Source organism: Gasterosteus aculeatus, chromosome 17 (assembly GCF_964276395.1).
Source record: "Gasterosteus aculeatus chromosome 17, fGasAcu3.hap1.1, whole genome shotgun sequence".
Classification (NCBI taxonomy): domain Eukaryota; kingdom Metazoa; phylum Chordata; class Actinopteri; order Perciformes; family Gasterosteidae; genus Gasterosteus; species Gasterosteus aculeatus.
In genome coordinates, this window is record NC_135705.1 from 8,945,466 (window position 1) to 8,964,299 (window position 18,834).

At 43.3% G+C, this 18,834-nt stretch overlaps 3 protein-coding genes across 4 annotated transcripts in view; 1 reads left to right on the forward strand and 2 right to left on the reverse strand.

The window, feature by feature from the left end:
• The first annotated feature begins 692 nt into the window (after positions 1–692).
• Positions 693–5,899, forward strand: grik6 (glutamate receptor, ionotropic, kainate 6). The gene is made up of 10 exons (XM_040204683.2): positions 693–943; positions 1,125–1,210; positions 2,969–3,000; positions 3,095–3,274; positions 3,469–3,692; positions 3,883–3,980; positions 4,104–4,321; positions 4,396–4,615; positions 4,708–4,952; positions 5,286–5,899. The coding sequence occupies exons 2-10, from the start codon at positions 1,126–1,128 to the stop codon at positions 5,388–5,390; spliced, it is 1,407 nt and encodes a 468-aa protein (XP_040060617.2). The 5' UTR covers positions 693–943; position 1,125; the 3' UTR covers positions 5,391–5,899.
• Positions 5,284–14,471, reverse strand: plch2b (phospholipase C, eta 2b). Of its 2 annotated transcripts, XM_040204672.2 has the most exons (20): positions 13,838–14,471; positions 11,813–11,959; positions 11,497–11,740; positions 11,222–11,351; positions 10,562–10,732; positions 10,097–10,190; positions 9,783–9,986; positions 9,571–9,691; positions 9,332–9,503; positions 9,114–9,227; positions 8,946–9,029; positions 8,776–8,873; positions 8,602–8,690; positions 8,314–8,499; positions 8,121–8,228; positions 7,923–8,047; positions 7,757–7,841; positions 7,526–7,672; positions 7,187–7,266; positions 5,284–7,094 (listed from the first exon to the last, which is right to left on the reverse strand). In XM_040204672.2, exons 1-20 carry the CDS (start codon positions 14,187–14,189, stop codon positions 6,009–6,011), a joined length of 3,837 nt encoding a protein of 1,278 aa, XP_040060606.2. In that variant the 5' UTR covers positions 14,190–14,471; the 3' UTR covers positions 5,284–6,008. The 2 variants fall into 2 exon arrangements, with proteins under 2 accessions (XP_040060606.2, XP_040060605.2); XM_040204671.2 differs by having other exon boundaries at positions 8,776–9,029.
• A 1,327-nt stretch (positions 14,472–15,798) lies between these two features.
• skib (v-ski avian sarcoma viral oncogene homolog b) overlaps positions 15,799–18,834 on the reverse strand; it is a 28,679-nt gene continuing 25,643 nt past the window's right edge. The window contains exons 5-7 of the mRNA XM_040204306.2: positions 18,349–18,623; positions 17,998–18,228; positions 15,799–17,890 (exon numbers count right to left, since the gene is read on the reverse strand). Coding sequence (XP_040060240.2) covers positions 17,669–17,890; positions 17,998–18,228; positions 18,349–18,623 — 728 coding nt within the window. The 3' untranslated portion in view covers positions 15,799–17,668. The remainder of the gene's footprint in view (positions 17,891–17,997; positions 18,229–18,348; positions 18,624–18,834) is intronic.

Below are 18,834 nucleotides of genomic sequence, written 5' to 3' on the forward strand. Positions count from 1 at the left end.
CAACATTTGATAATAATGTTGTGGAGTTGAGGCCAATCAAAGCCATCAAACTTAATCACCCCCCCTGGAAAAAGTAGATAGATACTCTTGCTTAATTTTGCTGTTGCAGATATAATGTAATTTTCTAGGCTATACTGCATAGCTCAAACTGATGAGCTGGCCACTGGCTGACAGTGAGTATTTTAGGTCACTGCTCCAACAAAGGAGCTATATTGTTGTACTGTTGAACGCAGGGTGATAATTCAATTAAAGAAAAATATATACTACATTGTTATGTCATGTTAGACATTAGCCCATTCTTTAACATGTTCTTTTCAGCTTGCTGTTCCAGATATTAATGTTAAAATACAAATGTATTAACATCCCTGTTGTTATTCTTGCTATTTTGTTTGCATTAGAAAATGAAAATGGTTCATTAAAACATACAGTGGCATGAGGATAACCGAATCCACAGTACCAATCTGTATATCAGAGTATAATCCTTTAATCTATCGAAGTTTACTCAATTCATTGCACTAGCAGCAACACTTTTCCCTCCTAAATAAACAAAATAAGTAAAATGTGTAGCTAACTTTAAGTGTAACATACAATGACAGCTGCTTCCAATTATTCAACGTTGTTCACATCAAATGCAAATATTATAAGATCTGCAATACTCAGCTTCATCACAATATATAATCATTTATATGTTTGATGGTTTTCTGTTACAAGATAATGATAATCATTCATATTGTAAAGCTATATTCTTTATTTTTTTGTATAACACAACAGCTACATGTTTGTACCCCATGCTGCTTCTTCCCACCCCTCGAAAATCACTCTACTTTCTCCACCCACAAACGCTTTGCCGGCAGTCTCAACACAACTTCAGATCACTCTGACTCACTCGTGTCTGTGGGAAGTCTGACGTTCCAGCAGCAGCTACATCTTGGACTCTCGTCAGGTGCTATGGACTTACATCACGCACACTCCACTTAATGATCGTTGCTTGAACTGTCTGCTTTGTTAATTTGTTCCAACGCTTTCCATTTGTACCAAGAAAGGTCTTAATTATACACATATTTAAGTTTACCCGTGTGATTCATGTGATGGACAACCCAACTAATTGTCTTTTGTACTTAAAGGATGCAAATCAGGAGAATCAGGATGCCGTCTACCTACTTTGTATTGTCCGTTGTTTTTTTCCTGGACATGGGAGTGTGCACTGCAGGTAAGGAACTATCTTTTTGTAAATCACAGGTTTTTACTTGTGCAAAAATAGGAATGACAGACCTAAACAATGTACCATATTTAAAACGGCTTGTACATCAATTTCAAACCATGTTGACAGTGATTGTGTAAGTAAATGTTAAATGGACTCTGTAGAATTTCTCTTGTCCTCCGACCACTCAAACTGTAACACTACAAGTTATCATTCCCCCATTCATACTCATTCATACGCTGTTGACGGGACACTGCACTGGTGCCACTTTCCCATCGGGACTATTTAAGTTCATACCATTCACACACCGTTAGTTGCAGCTACGGGATTAGACCGTCAAACCTCTAATTGGACCCTGCTTTCCACAGAGCCACTGTAGTGATGTAACGTGATTGACAACGATGGGAAATGCAGATTTTTTTTCTCCCTTTTTACTCATATTAGAATGTCGGAGCCGGTCGCTGCATTTATGAATCGTTGTGGTGACAGCTTGCTTTACTTCTCTGCCAAAACGTCTGATGTTTTATGCTGTTGTATCGGCCTTACATAAAGAGTCACATACAAAGTCAGCTCAGATCAATATCAATATGTAGCGCTACATCCTGTCCAACTGTTGTAGAAAAATAGAAAGGGAAGCAGGCCAGTTGACCACTGGCCTGCTTCCCTTTCTCTAAGAGGCAAACAAGGGCCTTATGTCTCAGAGTGGCCAAAAAGTCTTGAAGAGCTTGTATTTGTGTCATCTTTTGAATAGGAGGATCTGATGGTTGTCAGGTTCATGCTGTGGTGATGGATCCCCGGGGTCTTGGCCTGAATCAAGGCTTTTGATACTCCCCCTCCCACCTCCCACCTCACAGTGGCAAGGCACTGAGACTTTCTGAATGAAAACACTAAACTCTAAATAGATTGGGGTGTGTAAACCGTTTCAAGTAGGAGATGAGAGTGGCCAGATCTCTGGGATACAGGAAGCCAGTAATGTCTGGCAGGTCAATACATTCACCCCAAAGTTCACCTCAAACATCTCAGCGTGTCAGAGCAAAGTCTGAAGATGGCCAAATGCACAAAGGGCTCTTTGATTCCGCTAAATTCAACTGTGAAAAAAACGGTTTGTCAAAACGAATCAGCAGCCAGTTGTCATAGAATTATTGCAATGTGTTGCCATATTGCACCTTCCAGTCAAAGTAAATAATGTTTATCCATCCAAAACAGGAAGCTAACATTTAGATAATCGAAATATTATATTTATGATTGTATAAGCACAGAGGTGCTTTGAGCTAAATGCTATTGTCGAAAAAGGTGAAGCCACTTTTAGTAGTAGAAATCCTCTAGGAGCTGTGATTGTCTGAACAGAAGTAATTCCCAATCGAACCTAGTGGATCAAAGTAATTATGGTTTATCCTCCTCGAACAGTAGATGACAAAGTTTTATTCCTATCCATACGATAGCTGCTGACATATTTCAGTCGATGGATTACTGTTTTGGTTTTTGCTCTTTAAGGTTCAACCATAGAGTGATTTGCTTTTCATATTTACCCTATTTTATCAAATTTTAAAAGCGTTTCAAATATTAATTATTTTATCTTTCTTGACCCTTTAATTACCTGGTGACCCCTCAGATTTATTTTAAGACCCCTTCAGGAGGTCCCCCGACCCCGCGGGTTGAGAACCGCTCATTCCTTCCTCGTCATATATTTGTTCGACACAATGAACAGTGTTTGTGCCTGAAAGTTATTGTCCTAACATCTGTCTTATTTTTCTTCCCCAACATCAGTGCAATCAGAGATGAGAATCACAACAATAAAGGTAGTTGACTTGTTTATTTTAGCCTCCAAAGGAATATAGACAATTTACAGATAAAACACATTTCACTGCTAACCTTTGGTATGTTTTCTTTTAGCAAGAGCCATATGCGATGTCCAAAGGCTCACAACTGGAAGGCTTTTGCATGGACCTGCTCTCTGAAATAGCCAAAAAACTGGGCTTCAAGTTCAGAGTGCAGCTGGTAAAAGATGCTTCGTACGGCCGACAAGACGAGAGCGGCAACTGGAATGGAATGATTGGAGAGGTGGTTAGAGGGGTGAGCACATGAAAACGGGTGGAGGGGTAAAAGAGCAACCAACTAGCCTGTGAGAGCTTGAACTACTCAGCTGGCGTCTGTGACTCATAACGGCTCCATTCAAAGAGAATGAATGAGAGGCGGGAGCAATAGCAGCAGGGTTATTGGTGCAAATAGAATTCCTTTTAATGTACAGTATTCATGTGCTCCGACAGGAAGCCGACCTTGCGATTGCTCCGCTGACTCTTACTGCGGCTCGGGAGAAAGCGGTGGGGATGACGAAACCCTTCATGCAGACAGGAATCAGCATCCTGCTGAGGAAGGACATCTCAGAGGGAATCGGCTTCTTTGATTTCCTCTCCCCCTTTGCGGTCGAGACCTGGGTCGGCATACTTGTCGCCTACCTGGGGACCGCTGCTTGCATCTGGGTAGTTGCCAGGTTGGTGATGGAGGTGCTTTTAGTGTCTTAAGGATGGTGATGATAATGATTTCTCTGTAATTGATTGTGCAGTGGATTTGAACGTCAAGGTATGTTACACTTGTCTTTATATTGTCACATTTCGCCCCGCAGTGGAATCCCCTTTGAGTGCGTTCACAATAATGTTATTAATGTTAGTATTTGCTTGCAGACTTAGCCCGTGCGAGTGGAGTCAGCCTCAAAGTGAGCAGAACCGATTCAGCCTCCTCCACAGCCTTTGGTACACAGCGGGAGCTTTCACACTCCAAGGTAAATGGGGACAACCAGACGCTGGCGATAATGCATGAATTGGTCTGTTAGTTTCCTGGTGATTCACAACCTCGCGACCTTTCACTGCGACTTCTTTTGAGAGTTCTCTGTTTGTGCTGTCAGGTGCTGGGCCACACCCCAAAGCTCCTTCAGGACGTGTCATCAGCTGCAGCTGGTGGTTATTTACCATCGTGCTCCTGGCCTGTTATTTCTCCCACCTCAGCTCCTCTAAGACCCCCGAGTCCACACACCTGACGGTGAAAGGTTTTGAGGACTTGGCCAATCAGGATACAATTGAGTACGGCTGCCTGGCTGGCTCTTCCACCCTCGCCTTCTTCAAGGTACTGACGTTGGCTCACTAGTGAATCCCACCGTGTCAGTGCTTATTCTCTAACACTGCCTGTCCTTCCTGCAGAATTCAAACAATCCAGTGTACCGCAGAATCTACGAACACATGGAGAGAACCAAGAGTTTCGTATCATCCATGGACGAAGGAGTCCGGCGTGCAAAAGAAGGAAACTTTGCCTTCATCGGAGAGTCAGTTTCTCTGGATTTGGCCGTTGCACGCCACTGTGAGCTGGTCAGGGCACACGAAGTCGTTGGAATGAGGGGTTACAGCATCGCCGCCGCCCTTGGTGAGCCGCGCAATTTATTTATTAGTTATATTGAAAAAAATAAAATAATACGAATTGAAAAATGAACAAATAAGCCCATCCATTTCCTCAAGGCTCACCCATCATAAAGAACCTCAGCGTGGCAATCCTCCAGCTGAGCGAGGCGGGGGAGCTGGCTTACCTGCGAAGCAAGTGGTGGGCCAGCAGCTGCATGGCCGACAAGGCCAAGTCTTCAGCTGTGCAGCAACACGGCCTGAAGGGGATGTTTGTGGTTCTTTCCCTCGGCCTGGGGCTCGGAGCGCTGCTGGCTGTCCTGGAGCTCACCGCCAAGAGCCGCAGGAGCGCAGCCGAGCAGAAGGTGCGGGAATGTCAGGCATAAAAAAAAACAAATAGACAACCATCCATCTCCTTGGTGTTAACCTCTTTGAATCTAATCCAAACACCCTTTTCTGGGTTCATTCAATTGTGTTTCATTTCTTCAGCCTAAAGGACTGCAAAGTTTTCTCAATCATTTAATGACAGCACAGTTTAAAGCAACCCTGTCATCAAACTGAGGAACAAAATGCAGAGGACACGCGGACGTAGTTGGCCGTGCGCTCTCATCCACTCAGCCATGTTTACATTAAATTCATCAACATTTTATTGCATTGATTTCTTTTACGGATGATATATTTATTTGTCGTTCCCACAGAAATCCTGCTGCACTGTGCTGACTGAAGAGCTGAGTCTGCGCTTGAGGACCAGCAATGCAAACAAACCCCAAGAAAATGTAGACAAAGATAAAGAAAAAGCATGAACATTCTTGCAAACATGTAGTTTTAACAAGTAATATGAATATATCACCTTGATTCAAGGGAGATATGACAGGCATCTTCTCCTTGTCTTTGAACTTTTAGTATTTTGACATAGATTAATTTATCCGTAGGTTTTGAATCTTCTTAGTTGTAACGATACATCAGATAAAAAAAATCCCTTAATATGATTTTCAAGTAAGAATGCTACAATTTGAATGAAAAAGCAATTGTTTGAATATTATAAAAAACAATTATTAAAAAGATCCGTGTAACTACGACCTAACAATCTGACTAACAAATAATGCTCATGTACCTACTTAGTTTTCTAAATTAACATGCTGTTTTGTACAGTTGGCAATGGCATTACAGATAATAAAAACAATAAAAATAAAGATTTCATGCTTGAACGCTGTGCTGACATTACAGCCTTTTTAAAACAATAAAAAACTGTCTAATCGAGGAATTCTGCGTGGTGTCGTCCTACTGGTCTATTAAAAAAACTTCAGATCCATCTTTATGTGTCTTTATGTGGAGATATGACTCAAATCTTATCCGATCTAAAATACAGCACTAACTACGACTTTATACATTCACTTAACTTCTGCATCCATGAATGACCCCTACGACTCACTACTTTGAAAAAGTGGTGATTTACAGTGGATCTCTCTCATCTTCTGGTCAAAAAGGGCCTTCATCTCCCTCTGCAGCGTCCCCTCGCGTTTCTCCGTCCCGGCCAGCGCGCCGGACGGCACAAACTCCCGGCTGTCGGTGCTGCCTCCACTGCTGACGGAGGTGCTGTCGGACAGGCACAGCCCGTTGGGGATGGGCCTCACCTGGCTGCCGTAGCTGCAGTAGTTTTGTGCTCGCTGTGTCTGCCAGTGGGCGGAAGGCTGCCGGCTCATCATCGGCGTCTGGGGAGAGGCGGCCGTCTTCCGAGGGCAGCTGCGCGAGCGGGCCTTCGTTCGCGCATTGGTAGGCGGTCGGGGTCTAGAGGAAGCCTCTAAAGTTCGCCTCACCCTGGCAGGCGACGAAGGAGGGATGAGTTGAGGGAAGTAGGTTTCAGGCGGGAGCACGTGCTGGGCGACGGGCCGAGGCCGAGGGAGGGAATCGGGCCGGCTTTGAGTTTCGGCTGGTTGCTCGGGTCCAATGGAAGTGACCCTGTCGGGCTCCGGTAATTCCTCAGATGGTTCAGGCTGCTCCGGTTCAAACATTTGAACGGTCTCCTGCTCGGGACAGTTTGATTCATCAGGTTCATTCTCTAACTCTTCTTGAATTCGATCCTCGCTGTCAGGCTGTTCGAAACTAGAACCCTGGGGCGACGTCTCAAAGTCAAAGCTGTCGGCCTTCGCATAGGGAGCAGCCCCAATGTGGTGGGAGTCCGTGGAGGACATCCGGCTGAAGACCCCTCTCCTCGTCTCTGGTGGTTCATGGATTTTAACTCTGTGGCTTCGCTTCACTGGCTCACTCATGGCCCCTTTGTGCATGGCAGCCCTGGCTGCTGGGCCCATTAGCAGAGGAAATATTTCACCATTCCTGCTGTCCTGAGAAATGGTATCCAGATCCTTGCGGAAGAACAAACCGCGTCCGTCTTCTGAGGACTGGACAGAGAAGTCCAGAGACGGATGCCTTTGGGGGCCCTTCATATGCTTCTGGGCTGCTTTTTGGAAGTGTTTTCTAGCTGCGTGCACCGCATTTGTGGGTTTCATCTGTTTCGCAAAGGACACCAATGTTTTTGAGATTAATTGTTGGGAAGATGAAATTATATTTGTGAGTTACTTTAAAAAACACAACAACGTACCTTTCCAGTTATATCATTCATAGCGACATGAACAAAGATGGATGACTCTGCCTTTCCATCCAAGTACACGTGCCGATAACCTACAAATGTAGCATTAAAAAAATGTATTGGTATTAAAGGAAAAGTTTGCGAGTTGGAAATTATGGCCATTTGATTTCCTGCTGGAAGCTTTCTGATTAACATCTTATTTCCTGTTAATTTGATCTGTACATTGCTGTCTGAAACGGTTTCAATTTCTGTATGCTCAGCTAAGTCAACTTATTGATTTGACAGACATCAGAGTCGTACCAATCTTCCCAATTAACCATCTGCACTAAGCATATTTCCCAAATGACTCACCTGGCATCATACTCCTGAAGGCAACAGTCCTCTGTCCAATGAAATCACGTCCAATAGGATCATGATCCCACACCTGGAAACGCACCAGGGCAATCTGTGGCATTTGAATGTTGAAGACGAGGGTCTCCTCCCACATCGGATTGAAACCTGAATGACCATTCAAAGGATGTTGTACAAATAGAAAAAGCTGGAAGATCACTGTCTGTTATGAGATCATGAGAGCAGAAGTACCATTATCATCCACCACCCTGGTCTGCTGCTTGGAACAATCTACGTTTAGGCCGATTATCTCCACCTCAACAAAAGGATCGATGATCTGTGTGAAAAAAAAAAACAGTTTTTCAGTGATGAGAGAGATTTTTGCCTCAATATTACATAATATCTGCGGAATCTTTACCTCTCCTCTGTCCCCAAACATGGAGTCTTTGGGTTTGGGAAGCTGCTGTCCGCTGATGATCTTCAACACAAGCTGAGTCTTCCTCTGTCCTGGTCGAGGATCCTCCAACATGGGGTTAAAGGAAGCTGAGAAAAAAACAAAATGTCTGAACCTGCAGACACATGATATAAACCCTCACAATCCTTAATTTGTACATACCTTTACTTATACACTTGGGCCTTAGAATATATCCACAGTTTCCATTGCTTGAGAACTTGGCTTGGTTCATTTCAAGCATTCGGCCCTCTGTTTGATAATTCATTGCAACTAAAAGGAAACATATGTAGGTAAACACACTGTGGTTGCCGTTTTTAGGCAGCAGGCAGCATTGCAGTCCGCGTGACGGTCTCACCCATGTGGCACCCTGCGTTCCAGTATGGTTGCGGGTTGAAGTTGCTCGAGTCCACTCTGTAGTTGGAGGGATAGACTCTCATAAGTTGCCGTTGGTTGAAACGGACCAACTCCCCCGGCTTCAGCTGTAAGATCTGGTTCATGACGGTCTCGTTGAGGGACGATACCTGCCAACTGTTTGCGAACGCTACCAGACAGGGAACAAAAACACATAACACAGCTATTCCTAAAATATATGATGAATATTAAGATTGCATGTGTAATAAAAACCAAGTTGAATATCCTTTACCTTGTGTGTCTATGTCATGCACACGGACAGATTTTGTGTACTTGACCAGGTCGGACAGAGCCCGGGACAACCTCATTGTTTTCCTCTTTCTGAAGAGAGAGTGAGTAGAGAAAGGTTCAGGTTAAACTGCTGGTGCAAAGAGTGTTAACTGGCTAATTCAATAACTGGTCTTACTTGGGATGGTAAACAATCTTTGTTCTCTCCTTGATGCTGCTTTGGTCAGACTCGCCATCAGACAGTGTCTTGCTTCTTACTCTGATTCTCTTTTTTCTCTGAAAACGAAAGCACCTTTTACATTCTTCTATAACTTTATACAGGTTTGTAAAACAAGCATGAGGACGAACCTTTCGTTTGAAGCTCCTCATGATGGAACTGCCAAATCGAGTGTTCTTTTTGGTTTGATTGTTAGAATTAATGATACCCCCCTCCTGAAACAGTCAAACATAATGCATGATTATCCATTTATCTATGTACCTGCCTTTTATTTATCTATTAATCAAGCTTTCATTTGCCTGTGAGTCGTCATTATCATCTTCGCCTTCCTCCTCTTCCTCATCACCGGTGTCTTCATCAGACACGTCACCCTCCTCTGCATCAGGATCAAGGTTTGCTGGCAGCTTTTTACCCTTGAAAATAAGAATTATTGCCTGTGTATTATAAGAAAACGTGGGATCGTGTGTGTGCTTTGTTCGAGTATCCTTGAGTAGCAAACGGCGGACAAAGACTTTACCTTGACTAGGACTTTCCCTTTCAGGATCTCAGGGGACGGCAGCTTCTTGGATTCGTGCACATTGACACTTGAAAGGTCCAGTTTGTCCTGCAGCACCTCTCGCAGATACTCAGCCATCTTTTTCTGCTGAGGCACACTGCAGTGGTTCTCTATGGACAAGATCACTGGGTACCTGGGAAGCAGACGGGGGGTTATGACTCTTTTTCATTGGGAAGGCTTGACGGAGAAAAAACACTTACGGTGATTTAGTGAAGGCATATTTGTTAATGGTTTCGATGACATCTTTGAAGAGAATTTTGGATGTCAAGGTGTAGCCGTGATGAATGATAGGCTCCCCGTCAGGCCCGTCCCAACAGTCCACTGAGGGAGGAGGAGGCAAGGACAAAAAAAAAAGGATGAGCGTGTGTCATGTAATCACAATGAAGAGAGTTCTGGGTTTTCAGGCTCTTACCCTCCACGCAGCGACAGCCTGCCTGGAGAACATAGGCGTACATTTCCACGCGAGACTGAGACAGCAGCTGGTCCCCCGTCAGGTAGGTGTTGTGTGAAGTGGCGATGAAGTAGTTAGTCAGAGGCTGCGTCATGTCCTGGTTCACACGGTTGTGCTCAGGGTTGAAAATATCCCCAGCAGGGCTCCTCATGTAGTTGGTAAAACCTTAAGGAAGAAAAGTGTCAGAGAATGTGTTTTTTTTTTTTTTGTATGTTGATGTTGTGTCCGGTTCAATTGATGCATTAAATAAGTTGTTATTTGGAAGTTACCCGTACCATCAATACCGAGTACCGTACGCTGCAGGTTCTCAGGACATGGTTCAAACCGGGCCACGATGTCAATTAAATACTCTTTAGCCAATCCTCGCATCTGCAAATAAAAAAATATCATGGATGTCACTTTCTGTTCAACTGCTTCAGTATTTCACTGGTATGTCACATCTGTGGAAGGCTTTTAATGTGAAGTAGGACATGTTCTCTTGTAGTTCTTTAAAAAAAGGTTTAAAGATGCTCAATTAGATATTCCGAGCATTATTAGAGCAATAACCAATTTGTAAAGATATGGGGGAATCGCGCAATCAGGCGTTGGATATGTTCTGGATTTATATTTATCACCTTTTAAGGCATTTGTGGTTCACTAACAGTGAGGCCGACACCAATAGAATGAAAATATAAACAGTATCATCGCACTTTACTTTAAAACAAATATACACAAACAAGCATTTCACATTCTGTTGGTACCTTCTGTTCGTTTTCCAGGAAGCGTTCAATGTCGTGCAGATCCATGACTTCTTTCTGATTGCTGTAGGAGATCATTATCAGGTAGAGGTCTCTGCGTGTGGAAATCATCTTATAGAACAAACAGAATTCTTCAAAGGCCAGAGAGCCCTGGTTGTCGTCTGTGTCTGCTTCCTGCACACAACAATAAAAGGTATTTTATTAGAAAGAAATCATCTCTCAATGTTAAGGTTAAATAGTCCTGCCCAGAAACAAATATGTACCACCATGAACCAATCTGAAGGATGTATTTCTATCACCATCAGACGAGACTCAATGCGTTCACAGAGATTATCACCACCAGCAAGGCAGGAACTGAACTAGAGCAATATCGCAGTGTAACTAAAGCCATCTGTTCAGCTGTGGTCACATGATCTTCCTGTGGCTCTCTTGCGATATCCAGCCAAAATACTGTAAGTACACATTTGTCTGTTGGAACCATTTCCATCCTTTTATCTTCAATCCTATGAGTTAAACACAACGTGTATTAAAGTTTTGTGCACTGAACCCATATCAACATCTCCAGTGTGCGGACATTATAGTGACTCCGGATGCCGGATTGATGGGATACTGATTAAATCCATCACAGCTTAATTATTCCACCTTTTTGGTCAAAAATCTTACTTGAAACATCTCCCTGACTTTCTGCTTTGGTAAATTCACGTTGAGTTTGTGGAGCAGCTGGTGAACCTCTCCGATGCTCAAGGTGCCATCTCCGTTTTTGTCGGCTTCGGAGAAAGTCTGCTGTAACCACGTGAGGCTTCAGTTAAGGAGGAAACAAGCAGAATCATCATCATCATCACAAGTGCATGTGTGGTTAACTCCTCGTTATCTGACTAAGAATAGCACATTTGTAATAATTAGACACCAAGCATAATGAAAGGCTGGATAAAGGATATTGATCACGGGTGCGCTGCCTCCTGGCCAAACTGTCCTCATCACTGATGCCGGCCATGAGGTATGTCAGCCCCGTGATCCATGTGCGGGCCTCCTCTGCGTTGGTGGAGACCAGGTCCAGAGACTTCACTCTCTCCCCGTAGTAAATGCTGAAGCAGTAGTTTGGGTCAAAGCGGTTGTCTGCATACCGCCTGAAGATCTCTGACCTTTTCCCCTCACAGACTTCGTGGATGGAATCAATAGTTACTGCAACAGATGATGATGAAGAAACGTCAGCTTCGTCTAATCAAATTTCGGAAGAGTTTTTCAGTAACTCACTTTTGGCCTTGTCATGTTTTCTGGAGGGCCGCCATCGGATGCAGGACTTGTGCTCGTCCAGGTAAAAGAATCTGACCAGTCCTTTCTTCTTGCCCTTCATTTTGGTCATCTGAGTGCCGGTCTGCATGGTGCACATACACCTCTCCACTACAGGGAGCACAAGAAGTCAGGCTGGTCAGAAAATGCACATTCAACCATTTACTGCAAATATCGGAGCGACTTTATGAAAATATAATATTCAGTTATCAATAATAATGATGACGTGATTAGTTAAGACGATCATCTACGCCAAAAGTGTTTTTATTATTGTTATTCAAAGACGATTTGTTATGAATAAATAAATAAAGTAGAGGTGTTTTATTTTGAAGGAAGACCTCAAGCAGTACTCTAGACCAGCGGTTCCCAAACTCAAGAATGCCACGGCCCACTTTGAAATCAGACAATCTTTTGCGGCCCAACCAAACCTTTAATCACAACTCCGATCAAAACATAAACTAGGGATGATTAAATGACCTTAAGAATTTAACCGATTAAAAATGTATTAACCGACAATGTATGTTTTAGGGCGCATAAGATACTGCAGTCTATCAGCGCAAATCACTGTCAAAATTCGAGAGCGCAAATCAGGTTGATGAGCGCGCGTAAATCAAACATCCGCTAGCAAAAGTCCGTCTTGAGCGAGCAAAAGTCTGTCTCGCGCGAGCAAAAATTCGTCTCGAGCGAGTTATTTGCTCGCTTGCGAAACATGAACTTCCTCGAAGGAGTTTTCTACACGCTCGCTGTTTTTCTTTCTGACAGTAAGGGGGCGGAGCCAGTCACCATGGTATCTACATCTGATTGGTTACAAACCCCGTTTTTGGATTGGCTGGAGCGATCCAGTACTTCCAGGGTCCGATCGCTATGAGGTGCGTCCGCTCCCGGCGCCCCCTCGCCATCCACGCCTTAAATCTTCGGCTCCTTTTAGAATAACTTATTTTCCCCGTTAAGATGGTTCAGCTACTGTAGAGAAAAGGGCGCCGTCTCTCGCTCTTTAATCTCATGAAGTGCTCGGCAAGAACGACAGCTTTGTTTCTCCGACGCGCCCTGAAACAAGCTCCATATCTCACGCGCTTGAGCGCCCGCTCAGCATCTCCAGCTGGTATCCAACCAGTATGGATCAACCGATTAACCAATCTGTTTGTTTAAATTGTTTGTGCTTCATCAATTAATGTTTCACATAACTAACGTGCCGCATCATACATATTTTTATATTAATTTCAAACTTTTCAAAATTGAAAATTAAAAACTTTTTATTTCTTATTTTATTGTAAATGACCTCTCGCGGCCCACCTGCAGTACCTTCGCGGCCCGCCAGGGGGCCGCGGCCCACACTTTGGGAATCGCTGCTCTAGACCATGGGGATTAAAGGCTGCGTCACACACGGCTTTAAGTAGCTGTATTTGTGTTAATAATATTAGTGGAAGAAGGAAAAGATACAAAAACTCTTTGCCTAAAAACGACGTCTCCGGGTGATTAAAATGATTTCCAGAGACTTTTCTGTGCTGATTGCACCGGCTTTGAGCGTCGTCCCTGCACAGAACTGTACTTAGTTGGCGTACCAAACAATTGTGTTGGAACATTTAGGTCACTGCGAAGCGCTGTGTTTGTTTTCTTGGCTGCGAGCAGGTAACCTTTGTTTGTAATCTGAAGCTCAGATGCATGTGACGCACCCTGGCTCATCATTCAGGCTAATCCTAAAGGATTGTCTACTGCCCATAAACCCATTATATCCTCACAGGCTTCCCTGCAACTCTGCTCTGTTATGTTGGAACATTTACACATTTTTCATTTCAGGGCTGCTGCACGACGGTGTCATAGTGAAAGTTTAATCAAATTAAAAAGATGAATTTAATACGTTTGGGGGAAAAATGTATATAAAGGTCCCCTCTTTTGTTTGCGGTGGCTTGTAGAAACTTCTGCTAAACAACCCGTGAACATTCTGCAGTGATTTGATTATTGTTAGAAGGCATCGTCTGTGAGTCTCACCTATCTGGCCCAGTCTCCATTTGGGTTGTGCGACCACGCTGCCGCCGATCCAGAAAAACTCCTCAGCGAGTCTAGAGATCGATGCTTTCTGCCAGAGTTTTGGAGAGCTCATGATGGACGGGTTGGATGAATTCAACGGACTGGACGCCTGCTTGGCCTGATGGGTGGAGCCCTTGGTCAGCAAAGGGGAGAACGCTCCCGATGACAGGGATCCTAAAGACTGAAAGGTGGTCTTCTTGGGTGACGGGGAGGAGCGCGGCGGGGTGCCGCTCAGCCCTGGAGACAGAGGTGCCATTGCTTGGGTGCTGTTCATCCCTGAGCCCTTCATTTGAGTCCAACGCTCCTGTCCCATTCACAGCACATTAACCCGCCTTCCGCTCGCTCTACCTTGAGTAAAGTCTGTTTAAATCACAGCCTCTGTCATGCAGGGGATCCTCTTCTTTCACTTAAAGTCTTCCCACGTTGGATTAGTGAACAATATTCCCATCCTGAAGGTTCAGTCCTTGTCATCCTGCGTCCAGTGATCCAGTGCTATAGATTCTTCCGTATTTATTTTCTCGCCGTCGGAGAAGGCTCGCAGAGAAAGAGCGTGCAACATGTGTTGGTCACTAAATCTTCCCTCAAGCTGTAATCCTGGAGTGAGGCTTCCGTCTTGCTTCAATGGGGGGATTTTCACGCAACCAGTAAGCCTCTGAAGAAAGAGAGTGGAACTAGAAGGATGCTTTTTATTTAACTTCTAATGACTCAATCTTAGTCATTGAATAATATGGAAGTTGCTGGTGATTTAATAGACAGCTTTTAGAATGGTTATTTTTGAATGAAGTGCATTTAGCTAAACAAGCCTGAGATATTGACCCTTCAAATTTGTGAAAGGATTTCCCCCTGGAGGCAACTGTGTGACATGAAATACAGGTATTGTATATCACAAATACATGTAATTTGTGCATCATATAATATATAACCGGATCCACTATACTTAGGTAAAAATAATTATTTGTGATTTCAAACTTAATTCATTTTGCGTCCGCAACACTTTCTCACTCTGTAAGTTTTCCTGAACCTGTTCAATTGGCAAAATGTAACTCAACGGTTGATATCGCACTGGGGATAGAATCAGGAAAAGGAAGTTGCATGAATTTGGATGATGATGTCACAGAACACATTTTTATAAATCTAATAAGGTTCATGACAATTGAATCCATTGAGCTGGCTCAGGATGTGTTCATTGTGCACACACTGTCGCACTATCACGACATACGAACACTAGAATGAAATTGACCCGCTGGTAATGTTACTGGTTTCCTCATGACAATTCAAAAATTCAGCTGTGAAAATCATAATACAACTGCAACTTTAGGCTGCAGTCCTTATTTTATCTAATGGTAAAATACATCATCATTCCAACAATTCTAATCACAATAGCAGGCTTACTAACAAAAGGTCATTAGCAACATTGGGATGGCATGTGCACGGCCTAGGACAGGAATGCTAAAGTCCGCCCAGAATACCACTGGTGCCCATCTAACAAGCCTTATTGATCTTGGCGACAAGAGGTGCCTGAAAAGGAAATTAAAAGACAAGCAACATCCCCCCTGCTGCTGTTTGGCGTATGAGGTACAGAAGTACCAGCTGACGTACCACCAGACATCAGAGCATCTTCTTTCCTCAGGCTGTAAAACTCCAACTCTACACTTCACCATGTAAATGAGTTACAAACAGCCTTGTGTTTGACAATGATAATAAAGGAAACTTTGGACCTTGATAAGTCAGGGGAGCACCAACGTTGTCTGAGAAAACAGGAATGTCTGTAAGAGATTTCCATGGCAGTCCATCTCGTCAATGAGACGTTTCATGTCCCAGTGGCCCACGTATTCAAGCTATACGACTTATATCAATATCAATCCAAACACACAATCATGCATTGTTTGCATTGTGGTCAAAAATAACAAAAAAACACCACAAAGGATTGGTTTAGCTTTTAATGAGTATTATACAAGTTTTCTGAAGGAAAAGGAAACATTTAACCAAGAGGCAAGTGAACCCCCCCCCCTTTCAAACCAAAACTACAACAGCATCAGCTAACAAAATGGATATTGATGTTACACTGTACCCAACAAATACAGAGCGAGGGTATCATAGGTAATGATAAGACATAAGTGTTCCTTGTCTAAAATATACGAGAGCACCTAAGGAAGAAGCCAACAGAAGGTGCTGCTTCTGCTGTCTGATGAGGGAGCCGCTGGTGCAGAGATTTAAAATGTGTTTTTCAGTTTTTTGGTCTGCCGTGTAATATACACTCTATAGTTCATCAAATAGTAAAGATCTTCTCAAATAACAAAATCAAGGGACAAATTCTAATATTCTGTTGGTGTGTCAAACCATGACAATATACTGACAGGTTCGTGACCTTTGACGGTTTCACTCTCTTTGTTTAAACCAACAGTTTCATCCATTCTGCTAAACGCCCTGTGATTGCAATGATACTCAGGGATACAACAACAAAATTGCAGTTTCGCAGATCCAAATATAGTCTCTTTTTGGTTTCAAGTAAGAGCTCAAAATTATATTCATAATCAATTTTAAGTCTGGAGCAAGCAAACATACCGACAAATATCTTATTTACAATATCATTGTATTTACATGAGAGGATACTGAGGGAAAGTGTACTTAAATTCAAAGTTCATGTTAACTTTTGTTTGGAAAAATGTAACAGGGAGTACAATGCACACTGCAAGGTTCTTGTCTTTAAAAAGTGCAATTCCTTTTCTTAAAGTAAAAAAATATATATCCATATTTTGTATATATGTAGAAATGTTGTTCATATAAACAGCATTTTTTTGATTTAAGAGCCCTAAAACCAGTGACTAAAAATGTAATGCTTTCTATTGATAGGCAGCAAATTATTATAGAATATAAATTATTTTACAATGCTCAATAGAAAATCAGAAGTACCGCATTTCAACAAAAACAGACAGCTATTGAAATGTTTCTTTTAGGAGGGCATTTGTTGACGTATCTGCACTAATTTGGGCCAAAGAGCATTTGCTATTCATCACGTTGGTTTTTCTTTTTAAGCAAAAAATGACTTTAAAACAATGTTCAAACAACACATAGAAGTTGCATTATAATATTAAAAAGTAACACTTTCATAAAATGTCTAAGCGTAAAACAGTGGTGGACCTGAAGGAAGCCCACCTAACCTCCAATACTTCAGGTTTATAAAATACAAAAGGTAGACAAGCTGGTATACATGCGTACATGTTTGTATATGGATGGGTTTTTTCTTGCCTGTGGAATAACAGTGCTGCGCAAGCGATATTTCTTAAAAAGTACATCCTCTACATACTTATAAAAAGCAAGCGGATAATAAAAGTAAATAGTGGTAAACTGGTGTCTCTTGATTCCAGTGGTCTGCAATGACACCTTTGAGTGTACCAATATTTTGTGGCACTAAGAGTTTTATCCACCACTCAACATGTTTCTTCCCTTCATATTCAAGTAGTGTTATGTGGCTATATTTGCACATCTTAGAATAGCTTATACCAAAATAAAATCCTTGGACAGCGTCAGGTGTCTCTGACGTCACTGAAGAGATGTGGTCATCGCTGAAAACGTCTTTCTTAATTTCACGCTTCATAACATGCTGAGACATCATGCTACTTTCCAGTTCTTTCATAAAATTTATAAATTGTCATAATAATATTGATTTATATCATATCATATTATATATGACAGATCTTTCCTCTACAGAATCCACTTTGCAGGTGCAGCAAAGTCCTTAACCATGCTCCTTTTTGTCGAGTCTCTTTCTCCAGCTCTGAATGTGCAACTTTAGGATCCGTTGTTGTGTTGTGTGATCTGTCTGTGTGCGTCTGTATTTCGGCCCTTGGTGTCTCCGGGGGGGCTTCTGTCGGCCTGCAGGGTCAGCTGGCCTTGAAGGTCTTTAACAACGCTCTCCAGGCTCTGCCGAGCTTCCCTCTCCTGCAGAAGCTCCTGCCTCAGCTGCTCGCGATCAGCTTCCGCCTGCTGCAGCTGCACGTGCAACTCCTCGATCTGCACCACACAACCGGAGACACAGTCAGTGTAAATCTATCCCAACGGGATGAGGACGATTACAAAGTAAATGGTGGTGAGAATGAGATGTGTTGCGGACATCTTACCTGAGTGGAGTACTTGACCCGGAGTCGTTCAGCCTCGCAGCCTTTGTCACAAACTCGCACCTGCCTCTCCCGCTCCAACTCCCTCTTCAGCCGCCCACAGGACTCCTCCGCGTCCCTCATCTTCCTCTCCCAGTCGACGCGAAGGCGTTCGATCTCCTTTCTCAGGTTGCGCTTGGCCTCGATGGCCTCACGAAGACGGCCTTTCTTCGCTACCCTCACAAACTCTAATTCCTGTAAAAAAAACAGAAAAGTAAAAGTAAAATCAGAAGCATTTCATGTTTAAAAAACTCATATTTAAGAGAAGTCTGTGATTCCTATCGCACAGCATTTAAGAGGAGCAGCATGTGATACCTGCTGAAGGCTGCGTTTGGCTTGCATGGCAGCAGATAGCTTCTCCTCCTGCTTCACTTTCAACTTGACGATCTCCTGCAGCAGTTTTTCCCGGGCCTCTTTGCTGTCTGGACCGCCGTACAGCATCTGTCTCAGGGCGTCCATCTCCGGGCAAACCGCCCCGGGCAGCCAGCCGGGTGCCTCCTGAGGTCGACCATAACTCTGAGGGCCCAGAGCCTGAGCAACGTTGGTGCAGGCCGAAGGAGGAGAAGCCAGGGAGGAAGGCGGCACTGGACCTGAAGAAGAAAGGGTTCTAACTTAAATAAAGACAGAGATGGCAAGAATACTGTTGTTTTGTCGTCCGAGTTAATATGCAGAGATTTTGTTTTGCTTTGACAAAGCTTATTTATCATTACGTTTAGCTATTGTAACAATGTGAGGCAACCTTTTCAACCTCCGCCCACTTGCTTTCTAGTTTTCACGGGTTTGGTAAAATTGGTCGAGTGT

Excerpts from the sequence above, each read along its gene's own strand:
- grik6 (XM_040204683.2), top strand. The coding sequence starts at position 1,126 with ATGCAAATCAGGAGAATCAGGATGCCGTCTACCTACTTTGTATTGTCC. Across the intron at positions 1,211-2,968 it reads CATGGGAGTGTGCACTGCAG|TGCAATCAGAGATGAGAATC; the intron begins GTAAGGAACTAT and ends CCCCAACATCAG. Across the intron at positions 3,275-3,468 it reads TTGGAGAGGTGGTTAGAGGG|GAAGCCGACCTTGCGATTGC; the intron begins GTGAGCACATGA and ends GTGCTCCGACAG.
- plch2b (XM_040204671.2), bottom strand. The coding sequence starts at position 14,189 with ATGGGACAGGAGCGTTGGACTCAAATGAAGGGCTCAGGGATGAACAGC. Across the intron at positions 10,733-11,221 it reads AAGTCAGGGAGATGTTTCAA|GAAGCAGACACAGACGACAA; the intron begins GTAAGATTTTTG and ends TGTTGTGTGCAG. Across the intron at positions 10,191-10,561 it reads TCCTGGAAAACGAACAGAAG|ATGCGAGGATTGGCTAAAGA; the intron begins GTACCAACAGAA and ends TTTTATTTGCAG.